This window comes from Bombina bombina, chromosome 10, assembly GCF_027579735.1.
Source record: "Bombina bombina isolate aBomBom1 chromosome 10, aBomBom1.pri, whole genome shotgun sequence".
NCBI lineage: Eukaryota > Metazoa > Chordata > Amphibia > Anura > Bombinatoridae > Bombina > Bombina bombina.
The window spans coordinates 217,344,378-217,363,725 of NC_069508.1; the positions used below are offsets into that span (position 1 = coordinate 217,344,378).

Here is a 19,348-nt window from a genome sequence, read left to right on the forward strand (position 1 = left end):
CAGCTCGCCTGGGTGCAAAGATACAAATTCAAATAGAAAACAAGAGGATGCACTCTCAGGACTTCTTCAAAACCAATTTAATGGAACGTTTTCGGGGTTCACAACCCCTTCATCAGCATGCAACAAAGACAAAATACAACTCTTTCTCCAACATTGGTGTTTCCGGTCCACGGCGTCATCCATTACTTGTGGGAAATGTTCTCCCCCACAGGGAAAGGCAAGGAGAGCACACAGCAAGAGCTGTCCATATAGCTCCCCCTCTGGCTCCGTCCCCCAGTCATTCTCCTTGCCGCTCTGAACAGGAATGGGGACTATACAGACTTGTCTCCCCAAATTCAAGTAGACCATGTAACCAGGGACTCACTTCTCTGGTGGTTGACCCAGGATCACCTGTCTCAGGGAATGAGTTTCCGCAGACCGGAGTGGGTCATCGTCATGACCGACGCCAGCCTCTTGGGGTGGGGCGCGGTCTGGGACTCTCTGAAAGCTCAGGGCCTATGGTCGCGGGAAGAGTCGCTTCTCCCGATAAACATTTTGGAACTAAGAGCTATATTCAATGCACTCCTGGCTTGGCCTCAGCTAGCGGAAGCCAGGTTCTTAAGATTTCAGTCGGACAACATAACGACTGTTGCGTACATCAATCATCAGGGGGGAACAAAGAGTTCCCTAGCAATGAAGGAAGTAACCAAGATAATCTAATGGGCAGAGAATCACTCCTGCCATCTATCTGCTATTCACATCCCAGGAGTAGACAACTGGGAGGCGGACTATTTGAGTCGTCAGACTTTCCATCCGGGGGAGTGGGAACTCCATCCGGAGGTCTTTGTTCAGTTAACCCAATTATGGGGCATTGCAGACATGGATTTAATGGCGTCCCGTCAGAACTTCAAGATTCCTTGCTACGGGTCCAGATCCAGGGATCCCAAGGCGACTCTAGTGGATGCATTAGTGGCGCCTTGGTCGTTCAACCTAGCATATGTGTTTCCACCGTTTCCTCTCCTCCCCAGGCTCATAGCCAGGATCAAACAGGAGAAGGCCTCAGTGATTCTGATAGCTCCTGCGTGGCCACGCAGGACTTGGTATGCAGACCTGGTGAATATCTCATCGGCTCCACCATGGAAGCTACCTTTGAGACAGGACCTTCTAGTACAAGGTCCATTCGAACATCCCAATCTAGTTTTTCTGCAGCTGACTGCTTGGAAATTGAACGCTTGATTTTATCCAAGCGTGGGTTTTCAAATTCTGTGATTGATACTCTGGTCCAAGCCAGAAAACCTGTGACTAGAAGGATTTACCATAAAATATGGAAAAAAATATATCTGTTGGTGTGAATCTAAAGGATTCTCCTGGAGTAAGATTAAAATTCCAAAGATTCTCTCCTTTCTCCAAGAAGGTTTGGATAAAGGATTGTCAGCTAGTTCTCTAAAAGGACAGATTTCTGCATTATCCGTCTTGTTGCACAAACGACTGGCAGCTTTGCCAGATGTACAAGTTTTTTTTCAGGCTTTGGTTAGAATCAAGCCTGTTTACAGACCCATGACTCCACCATGGAGTCTAAATTTAGTTCTTTCAGTTCTTCAAGGGGTTCCGTTTGAACCTTTACATTCCATAGATATTAAGTTACTATCTTGGAAAGTTCTGTTTTTGGTTGCTATTTCTTCTGCTAGAAGAGTTTCTGAATTATCTGCTTTGCAGTGTGATCCACCCTATCTGGTGTTCCATTCAGATAAGGTTGTTTTGCGTACTAAGCCTGGTTTTCTTCCAAAAGTTCTTTCCAACGAGAACATCAACCAGGAAATAGTTGTTCCTTCTTTGTGTCCGAATCCAGTTTCAAAGAAGGAACGTTTATTACACAATTTAGATGTTGTTCGTGCTTTAAAGTTCTATTTAGAAGCAACAAAAGATTTTAGACAAACCTCATCCTTGTTTGTCGTTTACTCTGGTAAGAGGAGAGGTCAAAAAGCTACTGCTACCTCTCTCTCTTTCTGGCTGAAAAGCATTATCCGCTTGGCTTATGAGACTGCCGGACGGCAGCCTCCTGACCGTATCACAGCTCACTCTACTAGGGCTGTGGCTTCCACATGGGCCTATAAGAACGAGGCTTCTGTTGACCAGATATGTAAGGCAGCGACTTGGTCTTCTCTTCACACTTTTGCCAAATTCTACAAATTTGATATTTTTGCTTCTTCGGAGGCTGTTTTTGGGAGAAAGGTTTTGCAAGCCGTGGTGCCTTCTGTTTAGGTAACCTGATTTGCTCCCTCCCTTCATCTGTGTCCTAAAGCTTTGGTATTGGTTCCCACAAGTAATGGATGATGCCGTGGACCGGACACACCAATGTTGGAGAAAACAGAATTTATGCTTACCTGATAAATTACTTTCTCCAACGGTGTGTCCAGTCCACGGCCCGCCCTGGTTTTTTTAATCAGGTTGAAAAAAATTTTCTTTATACACTACAGTCACCACGGCACCCTATAGTTTCTCCTTTTTCTCCTAACCGTCGGTCGAATGACTGGGGGGCGGAGCCAGAGGGGGAGCTATATGGACAGCTCTTGCTGTGTGCTCTCCTTGCCTTTCCCTGTGGGGGAGAACATTTCCCACAAGTAATGGATGACGCCGTGGACCGGACACACCGCTGGAGAAAGTAATTTATCAGGTAAGCATAAATTCTGTTTTTATAGTGTACAAACAAATTCAAATACACAAACCTAGTGCCTCTTCAAAAAGTGCGCCAATAATGCGAGATTGGAACGCATAGTGCGTTCCATAGTGATATCCGAAACCGGAAGTTCCCGGATGTATGGGAACTTCCGGTTTCGGATATCACTATGGAGCGCACTATGCGTTCCAATCTCGCATTATTGGCGCACTTTTTGGAGAGGCACTAGGTTTGTGTATTTGAATTTGTTTGTACACTATAAAAGAGTTGTATTTTGTCTTTGTTGCATGCTGATGAAGGGTTTGTGAACCCCGAAAACGTTCCATTAAATTGGTTTTGAAGAAGTTCTGAGAGTGCATCCTCTTGTTTTCTCTCTCTCTCTCTCTCTCTCTCTCTCTCTCTCTCTCTCTCTATATATATATATATATATATATATATATATATATATATATATATATATAAAAGCGAAGAATTATTCTAAAAACAGCGCACTGATTGAATACCACTCTGCTATGCAATGGTGGGGGACCAGTCATATGGTATATAGCATATAACTGAACAGAAAATAGTCTATTCAAAAAGTCCTTTATATTGTTCTTGCAAATACAATAAGCAGGTCATTGAGGTTCACAACAGGTAGAGGTTGTCTTTCTTACCAGATATTACCCCAATTATATGAGGTAATGTATATGCTCCAATCTGCCGTCCGATAAGTTCTGCCTGTATCCCTTTGTAGAGGCCCCAACGTTGTTCTTGAGCTCTGTTGGAATTTTTCGTAATCTCTTGCTTGTATGATAGAACTTTTCAACCCTTCTTTTCTCCGTCTTATACTGTTGCTTGGTATCCTCTGGGAGTATGGTTTTAGACGAATTCTTACAGCTTCACTCCTTTACTGTGTACTGGGTTACTGCGTCTTTCTAGTTTCTCGTTCTCTGAAGGGTTGCAGTCCTATATACAGTGAGGCAAAAAAGTATTTAGTCAGCCACCAATTGTGCAAGTTGTCCCAATTAAGAAGATGAGAGAGGCCTGTAGTTTTTATCATAGGTATACCTCAACTATGAGAGACAAAATGTGGAAACAAATCCAGACAATCACATTGTCTGATTTGGAAAGAATTTATTTCCATATTATGGTGGAAAATAAGTATTTGGTCACCTACAAACAAGCAAGATTTCTGGCTCTCACAGACCTGTATCTTCTTCTTTAAGAGGCTCCTCTGTCCTCCACTCATTACCTGTATTAATGGCACCTGTTTAAACTTGTTATCAGTATAAAATACACCTGTCCACAACCTCAAACAGTCACACTCCAAACTCCACTATGGTGAAGACCAAAGAGCTGTCGAAGGACACCAGAATCAAAATTGTAGACCTGCACCAAGCTGGGAAGATTGAATCTGCAATAGGCAAGTAGCTTGGTGTGAAGAAATCAACTGTGGGAGCAATAATTAGAAAATGGAAGACATACAAGACCACTGATAATCTCCCTCGATCTGAGGCTCCACGCAAGATCTCACCCGTGGGGTCAAAATGATCACAAGAACGGTGAGCAAACATCCCAGAACCACACGGGGAGACCTAGTGAATGACCTGCAGAGAGCTGGGACCAACGTAACAAAGGCTACCATCAGTAACACTTCGGCGCCAGGGACTCAGATCCTGCAGTGCCAGACGTGTCCCCCTGTTTAAGCCAGTACATGTCCGGGCCCATCTGAAGTATGCTAGAGAGCATTTGGATGATCCAGAAGCGGATTTGGAGAATGTCATATGGTCAGATGAAACCAGAGTAGAACTGTTTGGTAGAAACACAACTCGTCGTGTTTGGAGGAGAGAGAATGCTGAGTTGCAACCAAAGAACACCATACCTACTGTGAAGCATGGGGGTGGCAACATCATGCATTGGGGCTGTTTCTCTGCAAAGGGAACAGGACGACTGATCCGTGTACATGAAAGAATGAATGGGGCCATGTATCGTGAGATTTTGAGTGCAAACCTCCTTCCATCAGCAAGGGCATTGAAGATGAAACGTGGCTGGGTCTTTCAGCATGACAATGTTCCCAAACAAACCACCCGGGCAACGAAGGAGGGGCTTCAAAGAAGCATTTCAAGGTCCTGGAGTGGCCTAGCCAGTCTCCAGATCTCAACCCCATAGAAAACCTTTGGAGGGAGTTGAAAGTCCATGTTGCCCAGTGACAGCCCCAAAACATCACTGCTCTAGAGGAGATCTGCATGCAGGAATGGGCCAACATACCAGCAACAGTGTGTGACAACCTTGTGAAGATTTACAGAAAACGTTTGGCCTCTGTCATTGCCAACAAAGGATATATAACAAAGTATTGAGATGAACTTTTGATATTGACCAAATACTTATTTTCCACCATATGCAAATAAATTATTTCCAAATCAGACAATGTGATTGTCTGGATTTGTTTCCACATTTTGTCTCTCATAGTTGAGGTATACCTATGATGAAAATTACAGGCCTCTCTCATCTTCTTAAGTGGGAAAACTTGCACAATTGGTGGCTGACTAAATACTTTTTTGCCCCACTGTATATACACACACAAACACACACTTTGGAGCCCTTTCCACTCAATAAATATATATATATATATACTGTATATATATACATCATAGCCATTTCTAGTCAAATACCTTGTCATATACCTTTTTAAACTTAAAAAAGTATTAATATATACTATATATATATATATATATATATATATATATATATATTTATTTATATATATATATATATATATATATATATTTATTTATATATATATATATATATATATATATATATATATATATATATATATGCAAAATGAGTCAGTTGCACTCTCACAAACAATTTTCCAAGGGCCAGGGTGCTAGAGTAGGTGAAATGTAGTAGAGTAGAAAACAGCACTCTCTGGACTTAAATTTAAACAGATAGTTTAATAGGTAACGTTTCGGGGGAATGCTCCCCTTCATCAGACCATCAACATACAAGTGAATCAAACATTTAAACCTACATAGACCCCTCCCCCTAGTGCAAAAACTGCCAAAACCTGGTTGTCATAGCAACCAAACATACATACATAGTAAATACAAATAGTCAAGCAATAATCACATCACAGAACCCAAATAAATAAATAGTCATTATATCTGGGCAGCTATGCAGAGAGCCATGGTAAATGTCATATATATCACAGTGCATCCAGCCCCATACCAGATGTTACTGAATGGTACATAAGGAAAAAACAGGATAAAATTCAGCATCACACAGTTTACAAATAGTCACATCCCAGAACCCCAAACTTCACTAATATTCATAATTGGGCAGCTAAACAAAGAGCCATTAGTAAATGTAATATAAGTTATTATATTACATTTACTAATGGCTCTTTGTTTAGCTGCCCAATTATGAATATTACTGAAGTTTGGGGTTCTGGGATGTGACTATTTGTAAACTGTGTTGAATGGGTTTATACAGTCTGATGCTGAATTTTATCCTGTTTTTTCCTTATGTACCATTCAGTAACATCTGGTATGGGGCTGGATGCACTGTGATATATATGACATTTACCATGGCTCTCTGCATAGCTGCCCAGATATAATGACTATTTATTTATTTGGGTTCTGTGATGTGATTATTGCTTGACTATTTGTATTTACTATGTATGTATGTTTGGTTGCTATGACAACCAGGTTTTGGCGGTTTTTGCACTAGGGGGAGGGGTCTATGTAGGTTTAAATGTTTGATTCACTTGTATGTTGATGGTCTGATGAAGGGGAGCATTCCCCCGAAACGTTACCTATTAAACTATCTGTTTAAATTTAAGTCCAGAGAGTGCTGTTTTCTACTCTACTATATATATATATATATATATATATATATATATATATATATACGGGTATAACAATTTATTTTAATGTGTTTATTTTGTGTTTAGTGCACATATTTTTTTTTAACCCTTAACGCACAAAACCGACGCGCTAATTACATTCGTGCTCTAGCAAACTCTAGTTTTCTTTCGACTCTTAATATACACACAAGTTATCGCTGTTGTGATATTGCTTATCGCGACTTTCGCTAACAATAGCACGCCAATTCTAATAGCCCTATATGTTTAAATCCCACATAGGAATAAACACATAGTAAAGCTTGGGAAGTGCAGTGTATATTGCTGTTCAAGAGCTAGAAATGTCTGATGCACCAATCAGGAGACGAATACTAAAGTAGACACCAGTCGCTAACTGCTTTGTGCTCAGGGTCAGCATATATAACGGGAAGACTGGACGAGAGTAGACAAATAGGGAACAACAGAGTCTAGACAAGGGTGCTGACATACAAAAGGTGTGGACTTTCCGCACTTATGAAGCTGTTTCCCCATCTCCCCCTTTTTTTCTTTCTTTTTTTTTTGCCCTGTCGCCTCGGAATACATTTTTTTTTCACCACTCAGAACTTCTTCATAATCACCTAGATGCTATTACATTAGGTAGCTGAAGAAACTCCTTAAACCTCCCAATGTTCTGAGGGGAGATTAAGGACCAGGTGAACATTAATATTCCTTCTGTGATTTATTTTCTGCTGTTTATGCTGTGGACACAAAAAGGCCTACTTTATCCCTCTTAGAGTCTTCACACAACAGTTAGGTCTTATGATTATCACTTGAGGTGCCACTCATGGCTTATTACATCTCCTATTGGTTAGGATCTAATGTTGTTTACGGTCTCTAGGACATATCTTTTGTATAAGACGCGTGAGACTTGATGTATGAAGACATGCGTGTTGCCATGACAAATATAAGATATTGTTTTTGTATGTCATTGCTACCTCAATAAAAATTATTTAAAAAAAATATATATATATATATATTATAACAAGCTAAACTATTTTACCTTACACTTTAGACTGGCCTTTTAAATAGACTTAGAAGTAAAATTAGAATTTCATGATTCAGATAAACAATACAGTTAAAAAAAACAAAAAAACTTTCCAATTTGTTATCAAATTTACCTCTTTATCTTGATGTTCTTTGATAAAACTCCATTCAATTTCAAGAAAGTATACCTAGATAGGCTCAGTAGTGTGAAGTGTCTTATGAAGTGAGTTATGCGAGCTATATAGGGAAATTAATGAACGCAACAAAAGTTGCGTTATTTAACCCTCTATAGCGCAGCCATTATACGTTTTCAAACAGCCGGCTTGTGCGTGCGATATGGTGGTTTTAAGCTCCATACCGCACACAATTCAAGTGTGGTTTTGACGTGCTCGTGCACGCTTTCCCCATAGACATCAATGGGGAGAGCGGGCCAGAAAAAAACTAACACCTGCGATCGCAGAATGAAAAGCTCCGTAACACAGCCCCATTCATGTCTATGGGGGAAAAAAAGTTACGTTTAAACCTAACACCCTAACATAAACACAACGTCTAAACTCCCCTAATCTGCTGCCCCCGATATCGCCAACACTTACATAATGTTATTAACCCCTAATCTACAGCTCCCGATATCGCTGCCACCTAAATAAATCTATTAACCCCTAATCTGCTGCTCCCAACATCGCCGCCACTATACTAAAGTTATTAACCCCTATTCACCTTCACCCCAACATCGCCCACATTATAATAAATCTATTAACCCGTATTCCGCCACTCCCTGACATCGCCGCCCCTAAATAAACCTATTAACCTCTAAACCGCCAGCCCCCCACATTAAACTATATTAACCCCTAAACCTAACCGTAACCCTAACACCCCCTAACTTTAACATAATTAAAATAGAGCTAAATTAAACTTACAATTATTAACTAAATAATTCCTATTAAAAACTAAATACCTGGTAAATAAACAAACACCCTTTTCAGGGCAATGGTTAGCTTAGGTTTTTTTTTAGATAGTTTTTTATTTGTTTATTTTGTGCGTTTGGGGGGTGGGGGATTGTAATGTTAGGGGGGTTTGTATTTTTTTCAGGTAAAAGAGCTGTTTAACTTAGGACAATGCCCTACAAAAGGCCCTTTTAAGTACTATTGGTAGTTTATTCTAGATTAGTTTTTTTTGTTTTTTTTAAATGGGTATTAGAATAGAGTTAGTATTATAATAATTTGTATTATGTTTGATAATTGGTTTGTTATTTTGTGTAATGTATTTTTTTGTTTTGGGGTGGGTTTTTATTTTTAGATTAGGGCTTGGGCATTTCATAAAAGAGCTGAATGCCCTTTTAAGGGCAATGCCCATAGATTAGGTTTTACTTTATTTTTATTTTGTGGGGTTGGGGGTGGGGGTTTATATACTGTTAGGGTTTTTTTGTTTAGTAGCAAAAGAGCTGTTGTTAACTTTAGGGCAATGCCCTACAAAAGGCCCTTTTAAGGGCCCTTGGTAGTTTATTCTAGATTAGGGTTTTTTTTATTTTGGGGTGTTTTTTTTTTTAAAGGGTATTAGAATAGGAATATTTTTTTGTTTGTAATGGTAGTTTTTTATTTTGTGTAATTTTAGTGTTTTTAATTTTTTTTAATGTTAGGTTTTAGTGTAAGGCAGCTTAGGTTTTATTTCACAGGTACGTTTGTATTTATTTTAGCTAGGTAGTTAGTAAATAAAGTGAAGGTAAACTTTGATGAATGAAAGTGCCTCTGTTTTTAATAGTATTTTTAAAAAACGGGCTTTTATTCACCAAAGTTTACCTTCACTTTAATAACTATTTACTAACTAGTCTATCTAGTTACTAGTTAAAATAAATACAAACTTACCTGTGAAATAAAAATAAAACCTATGCCAGCTACAATATAACTACAGGTAGCCCTCAGTTTACGCCGGGGTTAGGTTCCAGAAGGAATGGTTGTAAATCGAAACTGTTGTAAATTGAAACCCAGTTTATAATGTAAGTCAATGGGAAGTGAGGGAGATAGGTTCCAGGCCTCTCTCAAAATTGTCATAAGTAACACCTAATACATTATTTTTAAAGCTTTGAAATGAAGACTTTAAATGCTAAACAGCATTATAAACCTAATAAAATAATCACACAACACAGAATATATAATTAAACTAAGTTAAATGAACAAAAACATTTGCTAAACAGCATTATAAACCTAATAAAATAATCACACAACACAGACTTCACTTGCATTTTTCTGCAAACAGTTCTTTCTATGCATTCCAATCTGGACTGATTTATAGACAGGAAGATCTTTTTCCTTTGAAATCTGCTCGATAGCTCAGGTCTGGTTAAACTGATTAATTTCAGCTTGCTTTGTTGTGCTGCAACACAAGCGGACAGCTCCACCTACTGGCTATTTTAATAAAGGCACTGCTTCTCAATTCTTTTCAATAGCAGTCACATGACTGAAAAAAAAGGTTGTTATTCTGAAACGGTGTAAATTGAACCGTTGTAAAACGAGGGCCACCTGTATTAGTAATATTGTAGCTAGCTTAGGTTTTATTTTTATTTCACAGGTAAGTTTGTATTTAGTTTTAAATAGGTATTATTTACAGTAGTTAATAATTGTAACTTTAATGTAGCTCTATTTTAATTATGTTAAAGTTAGGGGGTGTTCGGTTTAGGGTTAGGTTTAGGGGTTACTAGTTTAAATGAGTTTATTGCAATGTGGGGGGCTTTCGGTTTAAGGGTTAATAAATTTATTTAGTATATTTCGTTGTTGGGGGGCTTTCGGTTAAGGGGTTAATAGGTTTATTATAGTGGCAGCGGAATTAGGGCTTAATAACTTTAGTATAGTGGGGGTGATGTGGGTGGACGGCAGATTAGGGGTAAATAATATTTAAATAGTGTTTGCGATGTGGGAGGGCAGTGGTTTAGGGGTTAATAACTTTATTATAGTGGCAGCGATGTCGGGGAGCGGCGGAATAGGGGTTAATAATTTTTAATAGTGATGGCAATGTCGGGAGCGGCAGAATAGGGGTTAATAACTTTAATATAGTATTTGCGATGTGGGATGGTCTAGGTTTAGGGGTTAATAGGTTTATTATAGTGGCAGCGGAATTAGGGCTTAATAACTTTAATATAGTATTTGCGATGTGGGATGGTCTAGGTTTAGGGGTTAATAGGTTTATTATAGTGGCAGCGGAATTAGGGCTTAATAACTTTAATATAGTATTTGCGATGTGGGAAGGCCTCGGTTTAAGGGTTAATAGGTAGTTTATGAGTGTTTAGTACACTTTGTAACACTTTAGTTATGAGTTTCATGTAACGGTTTTGTAGCGTAAAACTCATAACTACTGCTCTCAGATGGCGGTACGGATCTTGTTGGTATAGACTGCAACGCAAGCTTTTTAGCCTCACTGCAAAACTCGTAATGGCAGCGCTATGGAAGTCCCATGAAAAAAGAGTGCGGGACTGACGTTGCGTTACAGGCTAAAAGGCTTGCGATACAGCTATACCGACAAGACTTGTAATAGCTACGGTGCTGTTTTAACGCTGAAATTACCATTTTTTTCAGCGTTAAAACACGAACGCAAAACTCGTAATCTAGGTGTATGTTAGCAGTGTTTACGTTTGTTATACGTTCAGTGCTCGTCACATGCACACTCTTGAACCTACCTTAGTATGTTGTCATGAAAGGAAACTACTTCAAGTTTCATCAAAGGATACCAAGAAAAAAGTCCATTTGCTAATATAATGAAACAATTTTACTGTTTGACCGTTTTTACTCCCATGCCCCTTTAGCGATGTGTTTTACTATTGGTCAGCTCGCCTGTAGTCCGCTCATGGGGAATGTTATGAAAGGGAAATGAAATCCAAATCAGTCAGATTTTAAATTTTTTTTTCCAATTTGCTTCTATTTTCAAATGTGCTTTGTTCCCATGGTATTCTTTGTTGAAGAGGAGCAATACATGACAGGAGATAGTGCTCTTGCATATGGATATTATTCTTACAAATCTGCTGCTACATAGTGCTCATCACGCATGCACGCTCTTGAGCTTACGTCTGTAATTTTCAACAAAAGATAAGAAGAAAACAAAGAGAATTTGATAATAGAAGTAAATAAGAATAAAGTAAGGAAATGTCCCTTTAACAAACTGTAAAGTGTCTGAAAGAAATATTCCTGGTCATTAAGTAGGTGAATCATTTCCTTATGTGGGGTATTAGGGCTTATTCCAGCAATGTTATTTGCTGAGATGGGGTTTTGTGCAAATCATAAAGCAAACCATTATCTCGGTCATTTTTATTTGTAGTTTCATTTTAAATTCAGGGGTGTCTTGTGGTTGACTGCTACATTTTGTTATAAATAGCTTACATTTGTTATACATAGCTTACATTTTGTTATAAATAGCTTACATTTGTTATACATAGCTTACATTTGTTATAAATAGCTTACATTTGATATACATAGCTTACATTTGTTATACATAGCTTACATTTGTTATAAATAGCTTACATTTTGTTATAAATAGCTTACATTTTGTTATAAATAGCTTACATTTGTTATACATAGCTTACATTTTGTTATAAATAGCTTACATTTGTTATACATAGCTTACATTTGTTATAAATAGCTTACATTTGATATACATAGCTTACATTTGTTATACATAGCTTACATTTGTTATAAATAGCTTACATTTGTTATACATAGCTTACATTTTGTTATAAATAGCTTACATTTGTTATACATAGCTTACATTTTGTTATAAATAGCTTACATTTGTTATAAATAGCTTACATTTGTTATAAATAGCTTACATTTGTTATAAATAGCTTACATTTTGTTATAAATAGCTTACATTTGTTATACATAGCTTACATTTTGTTATAAATAGCTTACATTTGTTATACATAGCTTACATTTTGTTATAAATAGCTTACATTTGTTATAAATAGCTTACATTTGTTATAAATAGCTTACATTTGTTATAAATAGCTTACATTTGTTATAAATAGCTTACATTTTGTTATAAATAGCTTACATTTTGTTATAAATAGCTTACATTTGTTATAAATAGCTTACATTTTGTTATAAATAGCTTACATTTGTTATACATAGCTTGCATTTGTTATACATAGCTTACATTTTGTTATAAATAGCTTACATTTGTTATAAATAGCTTACATTTGTTATAAATAGCTTACATTTGTTATAAATAGCTTACATTTGTTATACATAGCTTACATTTGTTATAAATAGCTTACATTTGTTATACATAGCTTACATTTTGTTATAACTAGCTTACATTTGTTATACATAGCTTACATTTGTTATAAATAGCTTACATTTTGTTATAAATAGCTTACATTTGTTATAAATAGCTTACATTTTATATAAATAGCTTACATTTGTTATAAATAGCTTACATTTGTTATAAATAGCTTACATATACATTTGATATAAATAGCTTACATTTGTTATAAATAGCTTACATTTGTTATAAATAGCTTACATTTGTTATAAATAGCTTACATATACATTTGATATAAATAGCTTACATTTGTTATAAATAGCTTACATTTGTTATAAATAGCTTACATATACATTTGATATAAATAGATTACATTTGTTATAAATAGCTTACATTTGTTATAAATAGCTTACATATACATTTGATATAAATAGCTTACATTTGTTATAAATAGCTTACATTTGTTATAAATAGCTTACATTTGTTATAAATAGCTTACATATACATTTGATATAAATAGCTTACATTTGTTATAAATAGCTTACATTTTGTTATAAATAGCTTACATTTTGTTATAAATAGCTTACATTTTGTTATAAATAGCTTACATTTGTTATAAATAGCTTACATTTGTTATAAATAGCTTACATTTGTTATACATAGCTTACATTTGTTATAAATAGCTTACATTTGATATAAATAGCTTACATTTGTTATAAATAGCTTACATATACATTTGATATAAATAGCTTACATTTGTTATAAATAGCTTACATTTGTTATAAATAGCTTACATTTGTTATAAATAGCTTACATATACATTTGATATAAATAGCTTAGATTTGTTATAAATAGCTTACATTTTGTTATAAATAGCTTACATTTTGTTATAAATAGCTTACATTTTGTTATAAATAGCTTACATTTTGTTATAAATAGCTTACATTTGTTATAAATAGCTTACATTTGATATAAATCTGTTTACACACGTTAAATAGTTAAAGCTTTCTTTTTCCAGTTGCAGCTCTGTGATTGAATTCTTCACTTACATTCTTTTGTAACTAAATAAAGCGCATGTCTGTACAATTGGGAGCACTGCTAATTTGTAATCTTTGTCTTTGTAACTTCAGGACACAATGTATTATATATTTGTTAGTTTTCACTGATGTGTCACTCTTTGACTAGGTCTGTGTTCTCTCTTCTCTTTTGCTGGTCACAGAGGCGTAGCCCGGTAAGAACAGTCATTTTGTATATTTTTCCAGTAATTGTTTGTATTGATGATACTGCAGTATGATATTGCAACCATAACGGTATATAATGAGTGTTACATGGCAAACGCTTTATAGGTAGTTCAAACACAGAGCGACATTGTATAAAGGGACAAAATAGTATAACATTAGAATGTGCATGAGTGCTTCTAGCAATATGTGTTTTTCTCAGAGTTAGGGATGGGTAAATGTGCAGAAAGTGACATTTGCTTGGTAGAACGGATAGTCCTATGGACATTCATTTTGGACAATCAAATGTGGATAAGAACAAAAATCCATTAAAATACGGTAATCAAATGTTATTTCCGGTCTTTGAATATAACTTTAGTTTTCGAATGTTGATAATTAGATCGAATATCCAAATTTAAAATGTAAAATGTAACATTTGATTTAACAGATACTTTTCAGAAGTCCAATAGATTATGTGGTCGGGAATGTAGAAAATTAATAAATAATAGAAACAAATATATTGATTCAAATTTTTTCTAATTCGAATATTGCATAAGTTAAATTGAATACAGGCGCACCTCAGAGATTTTACAGGTTCGGTGAGTCACACTAATTTTTTGTTTCCTTGTGCATATAAAAGTTATAGTTATACTATACTGTAGTGTATTAAAGGGACTTGAAACCCATTTTTGTTCTTTCGTGATTTAGAAAGAGCATGTCATTTTAAACAACTTTCTAATTTACTTCTATTATCGAATTTGCTTCATTCTCTTGATATCACTTGCTGAAAAGCATATCTAGATATGCTCAGTAGCTGCTGAATGGTTGCTGCGCATAAAGGTCTTGTGTGATTGGCTCACACATGTGCATTGCTATTTCTTCAACAAAGGATATCTAAAAAATTGAGCAAATTAGATAATAGAAGTAAATTGGAAAGTTGTTTAAAATTGCATGCCCTATCTGAATCATGAAAGTTTAATTTTGGCTAGACTGTCCCTTTAAGTGTGCAATAGCATTATGTCTAAAAAAACAATGTACATACCTTAATTAAAACATAGTTTATTGCCAACCAGCATCTAAACCTTCAGCAAGACATAATCTTTTTGCTGGTGCTATAAGTGTGTGTATATATGTGTATTAATATGTATTTATGTTTATATGTGTATATATGTGTATATATGTGTATTCATATGTGTACAGTATATGTGTTTATATGTGTGTGTGTATATATATATGTGTGTATTCATATGTATATCTGTGTTTATATATGTTTATCCATATGTATTTATGTGTTTATCTGTATATATGTGTATTCATATGTATTTATGGGTTTATATCTGTGTATATGTGTATTCATATGTATTTATGGGTTTATATCTGTGTATTCATATGTATTTATGTGTTTATCTGTATATATATGTTTTCATATGTATATATCTGTATTCATATGCATTTATGTGTTTATATGTGTATATATGTATATTCATATGCATTTATGTGTTTCTATGTGTATATATGTGTTCGTATGTATGTGTTTCTATGTGTATTCATATGTATTTATGTGTTTATATCTGTATATATGTGTATTCATATGTATTTATGTGCATATATGTGTATTCATATGTATATATGTGTTTATATATATGTATGTGTGTGTATTCATATGTATTTGTGTTATCTGTATATATGTGTATCCATATGTATTTATGTGTTTATATCTGTATATATGTGTATTCATATGTATTTGTGTTTATATCTGTATATATGTGTATTCATATGTATATATGTGTATTCATATGTATTTATGTGTATTCATATGTATTTATGTGTTTATATGTGTATATATGTGTATTCATATGTATATATGTGTATGTATGTGTTTATATCTGTAAATATGGGTATTCATATGTATTTATGTGCATATATGTGTATTCATATGTATTTATGTGTTTATATGTATGTATACAGGGAGTGCAGAATTATTAGGCAAGTTGTATTTTTGAGGATTAATTTTATTATTGAACAACCACCATGTTCTCAATGAACCCAAAAAACTCATTAATATCAAAGCTGAATAGTTTTGGAAGAAGTTTTTAGTTTGTTTTTAATTATAGCTATTTTAGGGGGATATCTGTGTGTGCAGGTGACTATTACTGTGCATAATTATTAGGCAACTTAACAAAAAACAAATATATACCCATTTCAATTATTTATTTTTACCAGTGAAACCAATATAACATCTCAACATTCACAAATATACATTTCTGACATTCAAAAACAAAACAAAAACAAATCAGTGACCAATATAGCCACCTTTCTTTGCAAGGACACTCAAAAGCCTGCCATCCATGGATTCTGTCAGTGTTTGGATCTGTTCACCATCAACATTGCGTGCAGCAGCAACCACAGCCTCCCAGACACTGTTCAGAGAGGTGTACTGTTTTCCCTCCTTGTAAATCTCACATTTGATGATGGACCACAGGTTCTCAATGGGGTTCAGATCAGGTGAACAAGGAGGCCATGTCATTAGATTTTCTTCTTTTATACCCTTTCTTGCCAGCCACGCTGTGGAGTACTTGGACGCGTGTGATGGAGCATTGTCCTGCATGAAAATCATGTTTTTCTTGAAGGATGCAGACTTCTTCCTGTACCACTGCTTGAAGAAGGTGTCTTCCAGAAACTGGCAGTAGGACTGGGAGTTGAGCTTGACTCCATCCTCAACCCGAAAAGGCCCCACAAGCTCATCTTTGATGATACCAGCCCAAACCAGTACTCCACCTCCACCTTGCTGGCGTCTGAGTCGGACTGGAGCTCTCTGCCCTTTACCAATCCAGCCACGGGCCCATCCATCTGGCCCATCAAGACTCACTCTCATTTCATCAGTCCATAAAACCTTAGAAAAATCAGTCTTGAGATATTTCTTGGCCCAGTCTTGACGTTTCAGCTTGTGTGTCTTGTTCAGTGGTGGTCGTCTTTCAGCCTTTCTTACCTTGGCCATGTCTCTGAGTATTGCACACCTTGTGCTTTTGGGCACTCCAGTGATGTTGCAGCTCTGAAATATGGCCAAACTGGTGGCAAGTGGCATCTTGGCAGCTGCACGCTTGACTTTTCTCAGTTCATGGGCAGTTATTTTGCGCCTTGGTTTTTCCACACGCTTCTTGCGACCCTGTTGACTATTTTGAATGAAACGCTTGATTGTTCGATGATCACGCTTCAGAAGCTTTGCCATTTTAAGAGTGCTGCATCCCTCTGCAAGATATCTCACTATTTTTGACTTTTCTGAGCCTGTCAAGTCCTTCTTTTGACCCATTTTGCCAAAGGAAAGGAAGTTGCCTAATAATTATGCACACCTGATATAGGGTGTTGATGTCATTAGACCACACCCCTTCTCATTACAGAGATGCACATCACCTAATATGCTTAATTGGTAGTAGGCTTTCGAGCCTATACAGCTTGGAGTAAGACAACATGCATAAAGAGGATGATGTGGTCAAAATACTCATTTGCCTAATAATTCTGCACTCCCTGTATATATATATATATATATATATATATATATATATGTGTGTATTCATATGTATTTGTGTTATGTGTATCATATGTATTTATGTGTTTATATCTGTATATATGTGTATTCATGTGTATATATGTGTATTCATATGTATTTATGTGTTTATATGTATGTATATATATATATATATATGTGTATTCATATGTATTTGTGTTATGTGTATCATATGTATTTATGTGTTTATATCTGTATATATGTGTATTCATGTGTATATATGTGTATTCATATGTATTTATGTGTTTATATGTGTATATATGTGTATTCATATGTATATATGTGTTTATATGTGTATGTATGTGTTTATATCTGTAAATATGTGTATTCATATGTATTTGTGTGCATATATGTGTATTCATATGTATTTATGTGTTTATCTGTATATATGTGTTTTCATATGTATATATCTGTATTCATATGCATTTATGTGTTTATATGTGTATATATGTATATTCATATGCATTTATGTGTTTATATGTGTATATATGTGTTCGTATGTATGTGTTTCTATGTGTATTCATATGTATTTATGTGTTTATATCTGTATATATGTGTATTCATATGTATTTATGTGCATATATGTGTATTCATATGTATATATGTGTTTATATATATGTATGTGTGTGTATTCATATGTATTTGAGTTATCTGTATATATGTGTATCCATATGTATTTATGTGTTTATATCTGTATATATGTGTATTCATATGTATTTGTGTTTATATGTGTATATATGTGTATTCATATGTATATATGTGTATGTATGTGTTTATATCTGTAAATATGGGTATTCATATGTATTTATGTGCATATATGTGTATTCATATGTATGTATGTGTTTATATGTATGTGTATATATATATATATATGTGTGTGTATTCATATGTATTTGTGTTATGTGTATCATATGTATTTATGTGTTTATATCTGTATATATGTGTATTCATATGTATATATGTGTATTCATATGTATTTATGTGTATATATGTGTATTCATATGTATATATGTGTTTATATGTGTATGTATGTGTTTATATCTGTAAATATGTGTATTCATATGTATTTATGTGCATATATGTGTATTCATATGTATTTATGTGTTTATATGTATATTCATATGTATTTGTGTTTATATCTGTATGTATGTGTAGCAATATGTATTTAAGTGTTTATATGTGTATATATGTGTATTCATATGTATGTATGTGTTTATATCTGTATATATGTGTATTTATGTGTTTATATATGAATATATGTGTATTCATATGTATTTATGTTTTTATATGTGTATTCATATGTATGAATGTGTTTATATGTATTTATGTGCATATATGTGTATTCATATGTATATATGTGTGTATATATATATATATATTTATATATGTGTTTATTCATATGTATTTGTGTTATCTGTATATATGTGTATCCATATGTATTTGTGTTTATATCTGTATATATGTGTATTCATATGTATATATGTGTATTCATATGTATTTATGTGTATATATGTGTATATATGTGTTTTTGTATTTATGTGTTTATAACTGTAAATATGTGTATTCATATGTATTTATGTGCATAGATGTGTATTCATATGTATTTATGTGTTTATATGTGTATTCATATGTATTTGTGTTTATATCTGTATATATGTGTAGCAATTTGTATTTAAGTGTTTATATGTGTATATATGTGTATTCATATGTATGTATGTGTTTATATCTGTATATATGTGTATTTATGTGTTTATATGTGTATTCATATGTATTTGTGTTTATATCTGTATATATGT

General features: G+C 34.6%; 1 protein-coding gene across 1 annotated transcript in view; it reads left to right on the plus strand.

Annotated features, from left to right (window-relative positions):
- The window catches only part of SGIP1 (SH3GL interacting endocytic adaptor 1), a 1,342,240-nt gene that overhangs the window by 567,082 nt on the left and 755,810 nt on the right, over positions 1-19,348 (plus strand). Inside the window, exon 8 of the mRNA XM_053693689.1 lies at positions 13,990-14,001. Within this exon, the coding sequence (XP_053549664.1) occupies positions 13,990-14,001 (12 nt within the window). The remainder of the gene's footprint in view (positions 1-13,989; positions 14,002-19,348) is intronic.